Genomic DNA, 17,266 nt, shown 5'->3' with positions numbered 1-17,266 from the left:
TTTAGAAAAAAACATTTTTATTAAAATCATGTTTTATAGAGTTCTTATTCCATATATTTTTCCCAGCGTCTTTCATAATAGTGAAATCTAATTCAGGCTTTATTTACAAGTACAACTTTCGCCATAGGGAAAACGGACGTAATACATTTCATGTCTCCTCTGAGACATTTTGCGTTGGACTCTTAAAGGATGTCAAGCCGAATGTGTGCTGGAAGGTACAAAGCTGGGGGCGACAGTAGTTCAGGAGGTCGCAGGTTCAATTACCGGCTCCTCCGAGTTGTATGTCGAAGTGTCCTTGGGCAAGACACCAAATCCCTAATGCCCCCGATGAGCAGGTCTTGCATGGCGACGCTGCTATCGGTTAGTTAGTGTGTAAAAGGGAAAGTGTGAAGCACATTGTAAAGCACTTTTGACTTCATTGACTTGAAAAGCGCCATATAAATGCAGAACATTTACATTTGTTGGAATGACAAGAATCCAGTAAATCTAATCAAATGATTTTTTTGCACATTTTGTTTCATACTCTCTCCAAAATACATGGTCCCAGTAAAAAAAAAACTACCCTGCACATGAGAATTTAAATGGAACACCAAGGTAAAGAGCATATACACATGATAGTTAACATAAGTAACCTATTTTCCATGTATAAAGGGGTGTGACAGAGCAAAGCATGAAGTATTTTTGTTTAGTTTCACAGTGCTAGTACAGTATGTCAGAAAAGTGAGTACACCCTCACTAAAGATTTCATTAGTGTTTAGTAGAACAGTGAAGAAGCAACGCTTTGACACAATGAAAGAGTCTGTGTAAAGCTATCATAGCAGTGTAAATGTATTTTAACCCTTAAAAAAATTCATATTATAGCCTTTAATAACTAAACCCCTTGGATACAAAGGTAAGTACACCCTAAAGTGAAAGTTCCTGAAGTATTTGGTCTGAATAGTTCCAGGCTGACCGCCCCACCGCTTCAATCTCTGCAGCAATGTTGAAAGCACTCCTGCCCCAATCTTTCTTAGATAGAATTTGGATGTGACGCTGTACATGTTCACTCAGCTTCTTTGGGCATCCAACCCAAGCCATGTAATGAGTGCATCCTGATTTTTTAAACTGATGGAGGATCTTGGCCACTGTACTGCAGCTCAACTTTAGGGTGTTGGCAATCATCTTGTAGCCTTGGGCAGCCTTAAATAGTGTCACTTTTTTTTTAAGATTTCCAGAGAGTTCCTGGCCATGGTTTGCCATATTGGGAGTTTCAGTGAACGATATGACAGTGTACTTCAAATTGAATACACCTGCTCCCTCTTTATACCTGAGACCTAGTGAGAGTAACATGTCGCATGGTATTTTGGAGGGAAAATGATTAGCAGTGCTTTGTTTGGATATATAGGGAAGTAGTGCCTTTGCGGTGTACTCTGTTGACAAGAGGGTTTAGTTTTTGATGGCGATATTTTGAGTTTTTTAAGGGACAAAATATTTTACTCCGCTATATAAGCTTTACACAGACTTCTTTGCATTGAGTCAAAGTGATGTTTCTTCAGGGTTGTTCTATTAAACATTATAGTGAATTCTCTGCAAAAAAGTGAGCGTGTACTCACTTTTGTGACATACAGTTACTTTACAGCTCTTCCAAAATGACACCAACGCAGGTTCTTTTTTTTGGTTAAATTTCATATTTACATACAAACGACTCGCTTCATTAACTTAAAAGTTGACTGCATTTTGAAGAATCCCATATGGCTCATGCAGGATTCATTTTTGTTCAGTGCACTGATTCCCAACCAGTGTGTTGTGTACAGTTCAAAGTGATACAATTTCATGTAATAACTTTAAAAATTATGTAAATGTATGCTGCAAAATGAAATACTTTTCCACTAGATGAGAAAAGGTAAATATAACTACCTTGTGTATTAAGTTTTGACATTTTCAGATAGTGTGCTGTGATTTTTTTTCTCCCCCAAGACATAAAAATGGCTCAATAGAAATTGGGAACCGTGTAGATCAGAGGTGGGCAAACTTCGGCCCGTGGCCCGTCAAGTCTTTTTGATCCGGACCGCCAAACGAAAATATTAAAAATATAAATCATGTGTAAAATGGTCAAAAAGGGTACTCTTAATAAAAATGTGTTGATTTGGTGCCACTCTTGTCCCCAGTGTCCCCACCAATCAAATAACAGGTGACTTTTATCTTCAGTCCCTAATTTTATATTGTATTTATTTAATCATCGAAATATTCATCGAATTTAATGGAAAATCTGAGTTAGCCGTTTTGTATTTTGAGTTTTGCAATTATTCAAATTGAGTTCTTTAAAAAGGAAGAACATTCATTACTTTGCTCAATTCTGAGTGTTTCAAAATCATTTTGATGAAATGGTTCATCTGTAGACTAAAAAAAGAAAGAAATACAATATTTATTCCTAAGTGTATATTGGAGCTGCTATTTAAAAAATAATTTTCACCCTTTTTTGGTCATTTTCTATTTTTGCCTGAAAGGAATGTGCAAAAAAAAATGCAAAAATAAAGAAGAAAACTATTGAATTTGAGACTTTATCTGCAGATCCCCAAAAAGAATAAATTAATAATTTCCTCCCCAGCCCTTTAGCCAATTTTTTAACCCAATGTGGCCCTCAACTCAAAGTTTGCCCACCCCTGGTAGATAAACACCTGGCTTGACAACAGCTGCATCTTAGAGAGCATGGCGGATAAGGTACAAAACCTTGGAGTCCAGCAGGGGGCGATATTGCCCGAGACAAAGTCGCCCTAATGGCTCCAGCTCCGCACCAGAGAAACTCCAATCCGCAATTTGAATGCGGCAAAGGAGCACGAGTTTTCCAGCGGAGAGGCGGGGCCACTCCAGTCTCCCATTCGCAACGTGCTGCTTATGGCGGGGTAGAGTCACGTCGAGCGCTGCCATTGGTCCATCCCAGTAAGCTCTTCCTGTCCCATAAATATGCTTTTCCTGTTGCTCGCAATCAGGCGAGCTTGAGAGTGCTGATTGGAAAGGAGGGCATGGTCACCATGGTGACGGGGTTGAGGACAGTCTGGCCTACCAGTTGCGGGTGGTGGGCCACTACCGTCTGTTTGCCCACGATGGCGGCGCCCGGAGGGGGTTGCCCGACAGCGGCGCCGTTGACGTGGCTGAAGGTGTGGGCGATGTGGCTAATCAAGGCTGGCTGCGTGACCGAAACCGGTTGCGGGTAAAGGGCTGGTAGGTGGGGGCTGAGGTGAGCTACCGGGTGCACGGTGATGTGGCCGATGGGGGGCTGGCCGGGCGCCAGTTGGGCGATCTGTTTGGGCATCCCCGCCTGGATGACGTGGTTGACCGCCTGGATGACGGATGGGTGGGACACCGACGCGTGGGCGATGACGGTGGGGTGTAATGTGGGCTGGCCGGGGGCCGTGCCGGCCGCGGGGGTCTTGGGCAAGGGCTGTAGTGTCGACATGTGATGAGTGATGAAGGACGGGGTGGAGGCGGTCAAAGTCAAGGTGCGGGTGGGGACCGCGGCAACAGTGGTGGGCATGTGAAGGGGTTCATCGACTTTGAGGGGTTGAAGGGCAGCGGGGGGCTTGCTTGGAGGGGGTGCCGCGACTCCATCGTCGTCGTCCTCGTCCATTACTTCCTCGCCTTCTGCAAGAGCCAAATGACCACCTTGTCAATAAACACAAATGTAAAGACAGTAAAGATCTTGAGCCAAGCCGGAATTCGTTCCATCCTGAATTTTGGCCCATGTCAAGCCGAAAATGTCAAGCCTAAAATGTCAATCGTTACGTTTCCAGTTGGGCCAGCCATCTCTCTCGCTGACCTTTTTATTTAAGAAATAATATTACAAAAACTTCACAATATTCTACTTGCTGACCCCATCTTCTGTCAAGCTTATTGTTGCGCGTGCAAAGAAGTGAAATTCTTGGACACGCTCGAATAAACTCTTCCTTGTTTATCTTTTTTGGGTTTGGGTTGGCATTTGGACTGTATTTGAAACAGTACTTTAATTATTTTCAACATTTACATTCTAGAACAGGGGTGGCGAAAACGCGGCTCTTGGCCAATAAGAATGCGGCTCTTTGCCTCATCATATTTTCTGTATACTGTGGCTCTTTGCCTCGTTTCATGTTTAGTTTTTTCCCCCTCTTAAAACACACTTGAATCCATAAGAGTTAATAACAAATAATAAATAATATTTTGAGATTAATTTGGCAGATTTGTTGTTTTTATGCTGCTCCGGACACAACTGACTGCCAATCATCTGCGTAGATTACGTCTAATGCCGGAAAATTAAGTAAACATTTCATGAGCGTGCAGACTGTTCCCTCATGGTCAAAATGGCAAAATGCAAAGCGAAACGGAAATATGAAGATGAACACAGGGCATTTCAGGAAGAATGGGAAGATGTTACTATCTTGTTGAACAGAATGGTAAATCACTGTTTATAATGCAGTATCACGATATCCCATTTTAAGACTTCAAATCTTCAGCATCATTTTAGCACAGCTCATGCTAATATCGACACGGCATTCCCCAAAGGTACTGAACTACGCAAGCAAAAATTGAGCCCCTTGAAAGGCCAGGTAAAAAGACAGTCTCAAGTGCGTGGTGTGGCTCTTTGACTCTCACAGTTAAAAACTTAGGCTCTTTGTGTCAAACTTGTTCGCCACCCCTGACATAGAATAAAAGAAAACTTGTGATGTCGCTATGCCTGACCCCTATATATAAAATATATATAAAGGCTCTTTGAATGCAGTTGGGCATTGTTAACTCATAATTAAAAGAGAAAATATTTAAGTTTAAACTTTTTAAGGACACATCAAACTAGGAACCCCACCTTTAACTAAAAATACGCATTTATTGATTAAAAAAACTCCTTCCTGTCTCAGTCTGTTATCCACTAGGGCTGCAGCTATTAGTTGACATTGTCAACGTGGGAGGGGCGAAGCATGCGTCCAGAGTCGCCACTTTGCGGGGCCGGACACTAACTAAAAAAAATAGAGGTGAGGCCCGCAGGCCAGATCCTGCCTGCTCTGAATTTCTAAGTATGCCAAAAAAAAATCTCCAGCTGATTTCTATCAAAACTTATGATTTGTTTGAAAATGAATGAAAAACAAATTTTCCTTCCTGCCGCCAAAGGGCAGTAAAGGTGTTGATTGTTTACAGCCATGCAACTTGGCGTGAGTAGCAATTTATGTGCCTTTTTTGTATTTCTTGATAATCGCAAGTTTCGTTTCCACAGCATATTTTACAGGCAGTTAAATAGGTTACCCTAGATGTGAAAAATGCTAAAAAAAAATGATAATAAAAAAATAAAAAAAAGCTGACCCAGCATTTAGTCTTTGGTCTGTTTGTTTGAGACTTCTTGTGATTAAGGGCTATACAAATAAATATGACTTGACTGATTCGGACTATCACAGGTCCTTTGTGGAACACAACGCTAGCGAAAAACGAGAAACTGCTGACCTTGATATTAATCTATTATGGATTTGTTTGTCCATAAAAAATGGACCGATGTTTATTTATGGATCTGTGTCTTTAGTGACGGAGCACTGTGCCTAATTGATTTTTAGTAAGGGCATTTTTACAAATCTTTTTTACAAATACGCAGTAAAAATTCAATTTTTCATTGTAACCATTTTTTGTTTATCATCATTTGCCACTAAATTAACTCAACTTCATGCTAATCCCCCCAAAAAATCTTCAGATTTTTTGAACAATCGTTTTTAAGTAGTTGGTGACCAGTCGACTAATGAAATCGTTGTTTGTTGCAGCCCTTAGTAAAGAAATAATGTAGATGAAAGGTACAATTTTCAGACCTGAGGCGGTGGAGGTGGAGGCCTGGTCTTCCTCGGGCTGCGTCGTCTGCCGCACGACGCGTTCGATCTCCATCACGTCCATCCATTGGCTCAACTCGTTCTTCAGATCCTCCAAGTGCTGCTGCGTGGCAATCTTCTCACGGGCCAAGCGCTCCATGTCATGCTCGTACTCCTTTTCTTTGCGCTTCAGCGTCTGACATGAAAAACAAACACATCTGAGGATACCACGGTCTTTGGATATTTTCTTTTTTTTACATGCAAAAGTATTGACCAACAATCCTCAGGGTTTTACTACAGATATCACAATCACCTGCAGAGAGCTAGAACCTGACCCTTAATTTAAATATCTTGAAACTGTCATATCAGAAGAGTTGTCAGAACCAGAAATCAGAGCCAGGATATCTCAAACCGCAGCCGCACTTGCCAGACTTAAACCCATCTGGAGGGTCGAGAACATAGCAGTGAAATCGATGATCAGACTCATGAAAACGCTGGTTACTACCATCTTTTGCTACGCTTGCGAGACTCTCACAGCGAAACTGGGAAAGAACATCTAGGCCATGCAGATGCAAAATTCTAGGAATCAGCTACATAGCGCATGTGACAAAATTAAAAAGTGCGCTACACCATCTGAAGTCACATTGGAGCCTACGAAGAACTATTGTCAACTGTGCGCAGACAGAAACTTCAGTGGTATGGTCACGTCACAAGATCATCAGGACTGACCAAGAAAGTCCTCCAGGGCACAGCCAAAGGAGGCAGGAGCAAAAGACCGAAAAAAAAAAGCACAATAACATGAAGGAATGGACTAGTGCCAACGTTGCCACGACCCAAAAACAGGCCAGGAACCGTCAACAATGGAGAAAGCTGTCCAGAGTTGTGTCCGTAATGACGCCCTGACAACAAAAGTGGTTACGGGATCCGTGAACAACGCAGGATTGTATTTAGTTTAATGCAATCAGGAAATAAAACTTGGGATGTGGCTTTGTTCAGGCTTATTATTTGACTGCTAGATGTTGCTGTGTTGTGTAGTGCAACAGACTAAGAATGCTAAAAAGCACAAGGAAGAATACAAATAACAGACACAAAAGGTGACGAAACCGCATTATTTTCTTTTTTGGGTACCTGTAGCAGAAAGATGACGGACAGTGATGTTAGTTCCATCGAGGTGAGCCTCTTGTTATGTGAAATAAATCGAAAAAAAATTTGCATCATGCTTATTATTCAAATCCATATTGTTTTTGTAATGACCACTGGGAAGAATATTTTAAGTTCAGATTTTTAAATTTAATTTCTTACAATTTTTTTTTTACAGTTATCGTTATCAGTATATATTTTCACAAACATAAGAAAAAAATAAAAAATAAATTACCCAACATCAGATAATTAATCTTTTTTAAATGAAAGTCTTGGAAAAATAATCCTTAAGGAAATTTTATAAATTGTTTTTCATATAAAAAAAACTGTAAAAACAGTAACGACTACTACATAATTTATTGATTTTATTGTGTTTTATCAGTGGTTTTAATGCATTTTAAAAACCACATTTTACATTTTCAATGTCTTTTCTTCTATGTTTTAACTGTAATTGTGTGTTTTTCTATTTGCTATTTCTGTAAAGCCCTTTGAATTGCCTTGTGTATGAATAATGCTATACAAATAAACTTGCCTTGCCTTACATATATTTTGTGTTTATTATTATTTGATTTCACTTTTTTTTTTTTTTTAATGAAAACAAAAAGAGTAAGCCTAATGCAATATGTAAAACATTTTATAACACAGTATAACTATTAAGAGCAGAGCAAAATAAAATATTTCTTCTTTTTAACATAAGAATCTAAAACATTTTCCGGTATTACACCCAAACAGAAGTCGAACCTTCTACATCATTTCCCAGATTCTTCAGGACTATTTAAAGTACTAATCTGGGTCCATAAAAACAACCCAAAGGCCTCTATCAGATGGACGAAATATAGTTTGCCCCACAAATTCTTGCGTTTGCTTTTGACTGTCATCTCTGTACCATTTGCAGTTACTGAAAGTGCATTTTATTGTAACAGTTGTAGAACTGCAGGTAACAACATAACTGCAAAATAATTAGAGAAGCAGGAGTGGCAGTTGTGCGCTACTACACAACTGGTGTAAAAATAGAATTTCACTTTTTTTGTGTAGGTTCATCAGTAAGCAAAGCTTTCTAGTTTCTTCCCGGTTGCGGCTTGTGGACTCTTGCCAACCATGTGTACTACTTTCTAGTGAGGTCATGAAACAATAGTGATATATAAGAATGTTGGGAAACAGAATCTGTTATTAGAAGCACAGTTTGGCTTGAAGGCCGAGAGTAGGCGTGGAAAGGGGATAAAGAGTGGGCTGGGCTTCCAGGCAATGACTCCGTGACCCAGATTCCCCCTCCCTGACTTACAGGTCAGCTGACACGCAACCAAACACACTTCCTAAATCAAAGCCCACAAAAAAATATCAGGAGCGCGTGTCACAGTCGCCTTACTCCTGAAAATATTGGTCCACGTGCGTCAAACAGGAACACGCTGTGTGGAGTCGAGTTTCCCGACGGCGCGCACTTCCTGCTTGTGTTCAACCGTCACGGCTGCATGGTGGTCCGTTTAAAAGCCACGTTTTGGTCGGACATGCGTGCACCACCAAGTTTATGTAAAATTCCCCTGTCCCTTATCTTCTTCCTAGATTCACATTGCAGACAAACCCACGGAAGGAAACAAAAAGCGACTTGGAGTCGCCAATCAGAACAGAGGGAAGAATTAAAACGAGATATTTTACAGTCACATACGACCAGCATTGGGAAAAACGGTATTATAAAAACACAGTAACGGTGTTATTTTTTTCAGTAACGGGGTAATCCAACTATTTTTCCATCGTTGCTGTTACCGATGGTCCAAAGCGGTGCATTATTTTGGGCGCAGAACTCCAACGGTGGCTTGTCCCTGCACACCTAACGCTGTTTACAGTGGCGCAATTTTCTGTTCCCCTTAGAGTTGTTTACGTCAAGTCTTTTGGGATCATGTCACCATTCAAAATAGCGACTAACGTACGGTTAGATAGCGATTACGAATAGTTTTACGAATGTGCCGAAAGAAAAGGGGTATGAGGGCTGATTCGTGAAAAATGTGAACCCTATATTTGATAATTATTTTGAATTTTAACTTTATTTGTGAAAATTTATAGATGTTTTCATTATATTTCCTGTGTTTTTCGGTGTTCATGCGTTTATATAAAAATATAAGTTTCTGCTTATATTTATTTTTCTTTAGTTATTGTATTTTTTTCTTTTTTCAATTTTCTTTTTTCATTTCCTTTTCCCCCTTTCTAAGTCACTCCATGCTTAATTTTACAAAAAAATTAGTAAAGCAGCAAAAGAAACCTGAAGAGCCGTTTGGGACCCAGGAGATCCAGCTCTTTTAAGTGAGCCGAGCCCAAAAAAAACGTTCTCTAAAAATAGTTGGAATTCTCATTTCTTCAACTTCTGTCAAAGACATCACAGGTGTTTTGTATTCGCTCAGAAATGTGAAATTCTTTGACATACAACTTCTTTTTAGAGTAACATGCAGAGTTAATTTCCCTAAAAAGTAGTTGCTTTTACTGTGGAGTAATTCATTTACTTTTTGAATTAACAATTATTTATCATTGATGGATTTTTTTCTTTTTTTAAGAGTTGAGGGGAAAATTTTAAGGCCGTCCATGAAACCCCCGTATCGGTACATCTTTTAAGAACTTTGGCGTGACATTTTAGAAAAGAGAGGCAGAGAAACAACAAACAAAGACGGGTGGATCAAAATAAAAAGAAAAGTAGCGAGAGAGAAGCCAAGCCCAACCCAAACGTAGTGAATGGCATTTTAGGCCTGAAAATTCGAGCCGAATTCGTAGGGCTTTGCACTCGGGCTCAAGATCCCTGCAGTCCCCTACTTTTTTCATTGCAATATTGTTCTGGTGCACTTATAACCCAGGCCAGTCTCCAAGCACTACCTTGTTAATATTTTTTCCTTTTTATCCTGAGGTTCTTATCTTACTTTTCTCTTTTAAAGTCTTTATCACGTGTTTATCATGGCGTGCCATGTCTAATCTCTTTTGTAAACAATGATCACTATGTTGTCATAGATGACAATAAAGACTATTGTAATTCCTTTGGAAGGAACCATGGTATCTTTTCAACCGGTTTTGCCTGGGGAGCTCTGTGTAAGTTTTATTTTTTTGCGCCGCATCTTGCCCGTTGTCCGCCAAACAAGGACAAGTGCACTCGCTAACCAGAGGACGCAATTTGACGTAAGGAGGCTTCCTCCCCGGTTGGCGCTCAATGACAGCATCTCTCGTCATCAGGCATTGCCAAGGCAACCGCTGCGGTTTCCTCGGCAACCTCAGACCATTTGTGGCGGTGAACGGGGACGCCAGGTGTTTCTGCAACAGACGGTTGGGCCTACACAATCCACCACGGCAAGATGATGATTAATTCGAGAACGACGCTTAAACACACACGTATGAGAGGCTGGTAGAAAGTAAATCATACTTGCTCTCACATATATCATATTCTCACACATGCAAACTATACTCTCATTCAGACACGTCATAAACATAGCATGTGTGAAATTGTAGAATGCGTGCGAGAGTATAATAGTTTGTGTGTGATAACATAGTAGTGTATGAGAGTATAGTAGTAAGTGTGAGAAATCATTGTAGTATGTGTGTGACAGCATACTCGAGTGTGTACTATACTCTCGTATAAAAGTTCTATTCATGTTTGGAACTACTTCTCTTTGTGAACTGGTGTTTTTTGTCATGAACAATAATGAAACAAGGTTATTTGAACAAACATTTGAGTGATATTATTTAATGTGCTGATACTATTATACAAATACGACTACACTCTCACAGGTACTACTATACTATAATGCATTCTACTATACTCTCATACACAAAAACACTACTATATTCTCTCACTCACTCATTTGCTATAACATAACGCATTGCGAATGAGAGTATAATATAATATGTGAGAGAGTATAGTAGTATGTGTGAAAGCAGAGAGACTAAAAGAGAGTATAGTAATAAGTGTAAGACTGTAGTAATGTGTGTATGGTGGTATAGTATTAAGCAGGCAAGAGTAGTGGTTTTATGAGAGTATAGTACGTATCCACTACTATTCTCTCACATATAGAGTATAGTAGCATGTGTGTGAAAGCATAGTAGACCGTAAGAGAGTAGATTAATATCCATCCATCCATCCATCCATTATCTGCATCGCTCATCCTCAGTAGGGTCGTGGGGGTGCTGGAGCCCATCCCAGCTATCTTCGGGCAGTGGGCAGGGGACACCCTGAACCGGTTGCCAGCCAATCGCAGGGCACACAGAAACAGACAACTATCCACTCGCTCATTCACACCCAGGGACAATTTGAATCGGCCAATTAACCTGACATGCATGTTTTTGGAATGTGGGAGGAAATCGGAGTGCCCGGAGGAAACCCACGCAAGCACGGGGAGAACATGCAAACTCCACACAGGAGGTCCGATCTCATGACCTCAGAACTGTACCGCACATGCGCTAACCACTGCGCCGCCGTGCTGCCCGAGTATATTAATATGTTTGAGAAAATACAGAAGTGTGTGTATGAGAGCATAATAGTATGCATGGAAGAGTATAGTACTATGTATGAGAGAGCACAGTAGTCTTTGTGCATGGGTATGACTGTCTATATAAGAATATAGTTGTGCATGTGTGAGAGTATGATGTCATATTTGAAAGCAGGTATAATTGACTTCCGAAACAGCCTCTCATACAAACACACACCAGTATACTTCTTGCCTGTGTGCATGGCCCACACAGACCAATGTCAAAGAGAGCATGAGAGCGAGCGCTCGGCAAACCCGGAAAACCTACTGAACTACATAGTGTTGGTGTGTGTGCGTGCACACGTGGCGCAGGCAACCACAAACGCAGTCATCCCCGTAGAAACACGCGCAACCTGAGAAGCCGCTCAGGGCAGATGGCTCCCACATGGTGTTCTGCTAATCGCGTCGCCGCGTTGCTAGGACATCGGGTTCCAAGCACCTTTTGTTTCCTTACACATGACTGGCATCACTACGCCTGCACCCCCTGCCCTCTAAAACACACGCAAACGATTTTTCCTGAGATAAAGCCGAACGCCAACTATGGCCGCAACGATTAGACAAAAGCGATGATGGAAATTGTCGACAATGGAATGCTTTGTTGACTATTGTGTAAGTTTGAGTGAGAGATCTCTATCCGAATATAATTTCTGCCGAGAATCATTTGCGCATGTGCAATAGCGTCTCCGTCTTGAGCAGTAACACAAACAGTGAAATGGCGGCGTCAACATCAAGTATGCATACCAAAACTTTAAAAGGTTTTGGAGCGTTTTAGCCTGGATACTGTGAATGAAGGCTACTTGCAAAGTTTGCAAACCAAAGCTTGCGTATCATGGCAGTACCTCAGTGACACACGAACATTTAAAGAGCAGGTCGGAAAGATCAACGAAATGGAGTCTGACTTGCCTCTGTAAGATTCTAGTAAGGTTCAGGCCAATTCAGTTTTGATGACATATATTGTACATGTTTTACACGTGTATTTCACAATAAAAGAGACCTGGAGCATTATACCTGACTGTGCCTGACAAACATATTTGAAATTAAATGCATGCAGTTGTTAAGATATGGTTTCTCACCTTTTTCAAGTGCTACTTTTTGCTACTAATTAGCGCAAAAAGTTATGTCATGTTATTACTATTTTACTGGTTAACCACTGAAAGTAGGGTTAAATAGACTCAGTCAACCACTAAAATTTTTTTTTAGAAAAATCACCATTACTCAGCTATTTTTAGAATAGATTCACGGGCTCCTCAGCTGTCGCTGTTGGAGGACTTTGACTTTAAGACATTAATAGCTGCAAACATTAGTTGAATCATTAAGTTCTTTTGTTACAGACTTTGCAGTTGACTGCTTAAAAGGTATTTCACAAGATGCATATTATTGTTTTTTAATTTATTAATGTACTGCTTCTGATCGGTTTGTTTTTAGTTTACAGGTATTATAAATGTTTAATGTTTGATGCTAAAAATTGACAGAGGGTTTAATATGGATTTGTCCCTACTGACACTGCGCCTAATTGGTTTAAAGTCTTCTTTCATTTTTGTAGAAATCCGCAGTATGTTCAATATACAGGGTTCAAACACTCTTTTCATTGCCAAAATAAGGTACTTTTGTAGAGACTTCCAAATTTTCCCAATTTCTCCTGTACAATATTAAAAAAAAACTGTAAATCATGTATTTTGCAGAGCCATAAAGGTAGCTGCGAATTACATATACGATTTTTAATCATGTGCGTGCATTTATAAAGAAATATAAATCAAATGTATAAATTTTTTAGACAAATAATGCCCTATTAAGGTGTTGGGTAAAATTACAGTTATATGTAGTTTAGTTCTTCCCATTACAATTTACCACTAGGAAACGCTACGATAATTTTTTTGCATGGCCCATAATAACTGTCCATAATAATAACTGTCCAATCATTGCACGAATACACATTTCATTGTGCTCCGTTTAGGTGTATCTTGCTCCTGTCCTCTTGGGCACAACCCGTAGGGGGAGATTATGCCTCGTAGGACAATACCATACAAACTAATGAAAGCTGACGTTGATTGTGAGGGAAAAAGAATTGCTAAGGCGAAGTGAAGCCACCAGAGAGCAGTGTTGTTGTTATTTCAAGCAGACTTGTTGAAAAACATGGCCACAACTTCAAGCATATACAAGCACTTCACCCACATTTCAAACACTATTTCTTGAAAACAAGACATTAAAACTCAAGCATTTAGAAGGATTTCAAGAACTCGTACGAACCCTGAACAAAGGAAACACCCATTTACCAGCTCAGTAGCCTAGATGATAGTGTGCCGGCTTTGAGACTGGGAGGTCGCTGGTTCGCGCCTCGACCGAGACATACCTAATTGGTATAATGGCGGCGCCCTCTGGCTGCGGCTGCACCGACTCGCTACAACGGGTCAGGTGTATCGACATTTCGTTCTGTGTACATTGTTACAAAGAATGACAATACAAAGGAAATTATTATTATTATTTTTTTTCTTGTGTTTATTATAATTTTTCACATAATTAAAAAAAAAAATCATCATCCGATCATTTGACTAATCATTTCCAGAGTCGGTGACTAGTTCACTATTAAAATACTCGTTAGTTGCAACTTACACACAATTTCCCTGAGATAAAACTCAACATGCACCCTGTTTACGTGCTAATCTAGATCAGGGTGGGAATCATCTGCAGCGGAGGCGTAGAAGGTAAACACCGGTCAAGCCGGCTGTCAAATGGAATGAGTACAAAAAAAAGTGCAGGGCACATGGATGAGAAGAGGGGGAAGGGTGTGCACGGCCCACTCCGTGACTCACTAGGGCAGCAGTAAAGGACAAGCTGTACTGTGCAGCGGCAGAGCTTTAAAGGGCCAGTAGCGCGCTAAAGCCACGTTGCCAGGACGCTGAGATAAGACGGATATCCCCGCCCAGGCCAGGCTGGGAGGTCTTGTGACTGCAGGCCAAACAAAGCCTCAGCTAGACCAATGCGGAGGTTCACGTGGTGCCTGACGGCTCACAAGTAAAGCTTTGTGAGTGGAAAAACAAATTTTACTTCTTCAACAATGCAAAGGATAAGTCTACGCACCAAGAGTTCAATTCCCAAGCTTATTTTGGTAAATACTTCCCAGGCTAGTCGCACCTTCAAACCTAAAATTGCCCAGAATTTCGAAATAGAACCCTATAACCCAGTGTGCCCTATATACCCGATAATACAGTCGATGGAACTGAAAATGCATATAGTATTTATATGCACGTGATACTACATAAGTAAAGCATTGTATGCACCAGGAATCAAACTTAACCACTAGACTACCAATGATATTGACCCTTTGACATGCATGCTGGACTGCAGAAAAGCCTGAGTTGTCAGCACTTGAATTAGGATTTGAGTTGAAGAAAGAATGACGACGGAAGAATATAACCAACACTTTTTACTATGGTGATTTATTGCTGTGCAGGGTTGTTAGCCCGGTTTGGAATTGTATCTTTTTTGATGAAGACGGACGGCCATGTTTAGCAAATAGACCAAAAGGACTCGAGTTGTGCCAATACCCAACACTTGTAGCCCTGAAGTTTTCCGGGATTTGCAGCGAACATATTTTACAAAGTAAGTTTAATGTATTGTATGTTAAGTGGGTAAGAGTCACGTCAAAGACACTCAAAATAACAAGTAAGCTAGTGCTAACTAGCCATGTTAGCGTCTTATCGTTGCCATTACTTACTACCTTTGTGATCAGCCAGGGATTCAAAGAACAGTAATCTTCCAATTGTCACATGTACTCAAAACTGTTATGTGCGCTACCATTTAGCTAATAACACCAAAATGAACTGCCCAATTATCTATGACAGGGGTCGGGAACCTATGGCTCGCGAGCCATATATGGCTCTTTCTATGAGTATCTGTGGCTCGGAGACCAATTTGATTGCATGCAAAATTTCTCCATCTTGTTCAAAACCGAAGTTGTCTATCATATTCAGGTACACGTAAAGCCAAACCAAAGCTAAATTCAAAGGAAACACTTTGCAGTATATATAGGGCACGTTTTTCACTACAATTTACAGTCAAGGTGTCACACAAAAAAAGGGGGAAAAAAAACTCGTTTTGGCTGTACAACGCTAAAGAATCCTTTATTTAAAAGTTCACTATATAATCTGTGTTCAGTGTTCAGATACTTTATGATGAATCCACAGAACTGTAAATACGCCAAAACACCGGAAGAGAACTTAGTCATTTGATTGGGTGAGTGGGAGGGATGGGTGGAGCTATGCAAAAAGTACAAGCATTCCCTCCCATCTCTCGCCAAAAATAAGCACATAAGGCTCCCTATTCTCAAAATGTTGTGACGTTTTTACAAAATAAATGCTTGCATCTGGTTTTGAAACCAATATGTATGATAAAAAAGGGTCAAAAGGAGTTTAACCGATCTTGAGTCATTGCAAGAAAGAGACAAGTTTAAAGTGGTCTGTTTGTTGAATTTGGGACAGGGGCTCTGGCATTATTCTCTTTTCATAATTTTTATCAAATCATCAAAAATAAATGTGCTGAAGACTAAGCTTTTGTCTGGGGCGCGGGTTTAGCAATTTAGTAAATTTGTCTCATAATATATGGTGTGGCTCATCCCCAAAATAAAATTAATATTTTTTGCTTTTATGGCTCTTTGAGTCAAAAAGGTTCCCGACCCCTGATCTATGACCTCAATGAGAGACAAACGTTCAGAAGAGAAACATCATTTCTCCAAAATGAATATTTTCAACATGCTCAAAAGTGATTTTATAAAAGGTGCAAATACCCCGTTTGTAACTGTTCCATTACATTACCAAAAAAATTAGATAAAGTAATTTTAGTAGCGTTGGCACGAGGGGAACCCCAGGAATGCATTTGTCGTCAAAACAAGGCACAGTAGCGCGTACCAGTTACAAAGATCTGGTGAGCAATCAAGAATTGTATAAGGTTTTAGATCTGCACTGGTACTTAATATACAATATAGTGTTAAAGATGGTGAGGACTGGAGTCAGGCAGAGTAGAGGATTTGTTTAGATGTGTGAAAATATTAGGAGTAGGATAGCATCGCTCGCTCGCTAACATCGCTAATGTAGTGTTATTTAAAAATCTCAAATAACCCTTCATTTTAATTGTTAATTTCATTAGACTATTTTAAACCAAAATACTGACAACAATAGCTTAAAAAAGGGGGGAAAAAAATCTCATTAAACTAGCAAAATGATCTCCACCAGTAAATGGGGAATTCATCGGAAACATAAAAACATAAAAATAACAAGATTGTGCAGACTTTTTAAGGTTAGTTCTTCCCTCAAAATCGACAACTTGGTTAAATGAGATATGGTACATGGACTGAACACCTTCTAAAAGCACTTTACAATGTGCTTCACACTTACCCATTCACACATACTTGAGTGTTACTCACTGTTTTGCTAAATATGCCCCATATCTAACTAACAACCTGTCCAGCCCAGAACCCCAAAGACAGGGATGTCGAACTGGTTTTAGCTGGGGGCCACAAATGCTATAAAAAAATCTCACAGGGGCCGGACAAGTAAGTTTAGAAAAAGAGAGGGAGAAAAAGAGAGAGAGAGGGGCAAGGAAAGAAAAAGTGATAAACAGATAGGGAGAACAAGGGAGACAGAGTAACAGTGAAAGAAAAAGAGCAGAATTGAGATATGAGTGGAGAAATAAACAGAGAAATAAATAAAAAAAGAAAGAAATGAAGAGAGAAGGAGAAAGATAAAAGGAACAAGAGAAGTAAAACAACAGAGAAAGAAAGAAAATAAAAGAGTGAGCAGGGGAAAAAGAGACAAAGTGAGGTGAGAGAGAGATCAAAAAAGG

At 40.1% G+C, this 17,266-nt stretch overlaps 1 protein-coding gene across 3 annotated transcripts in view; it reads right to left on the bottom strand.

Annotated features, from left to right (window-relative positions):
- Positions 1-17,266, bottom strand: part of mnta (MAX network transcriptional repressor a) — a 39,003-nt gene continuing 21,737 nt past the window's right edge. For 2 of the 3 annotated variants that reach the window (XM_088346290.1, XM_088346292.1), the window contains exons 5-6: positions 5,796-5,988; positions 1-3,642 (exon numbers count right to left, since the gene is read on the bottom strand). In XM_088346290.1, coding sequence (XP_088202416.1) covers positions 2,966-3,642; positions 5,796-5,988 — 870 coding nt within the window. In that variant the 3' untranslated portion in view covers positions 1-2,965. The remainder of the gene's footprint in view (positions 3,643-5,795; positions 5,989-17,266) is intronic. The other variant, XM_088346291.1, reaches the window with a different exon arrangement.

This window comes from Urocampus carinirostris, chromosome 10 (assembly GCF_059441175.1).
Source record: "Urocampus carinirostris isolate Australia breed hairy pipefish chromosome 10, RoL_Ucar_1.0, whole genome shotgun sequence".
Taxonomy (NCBI): Eukaryota; Metazoa; Chordata; class Actinopteri; order Syngnathiformes; family Syngnathidae; genus Urocampus; species Urocampus carinirostris.
This window is presented reverse-complemented; position numbering and strand designations above follow the sequence as displayed.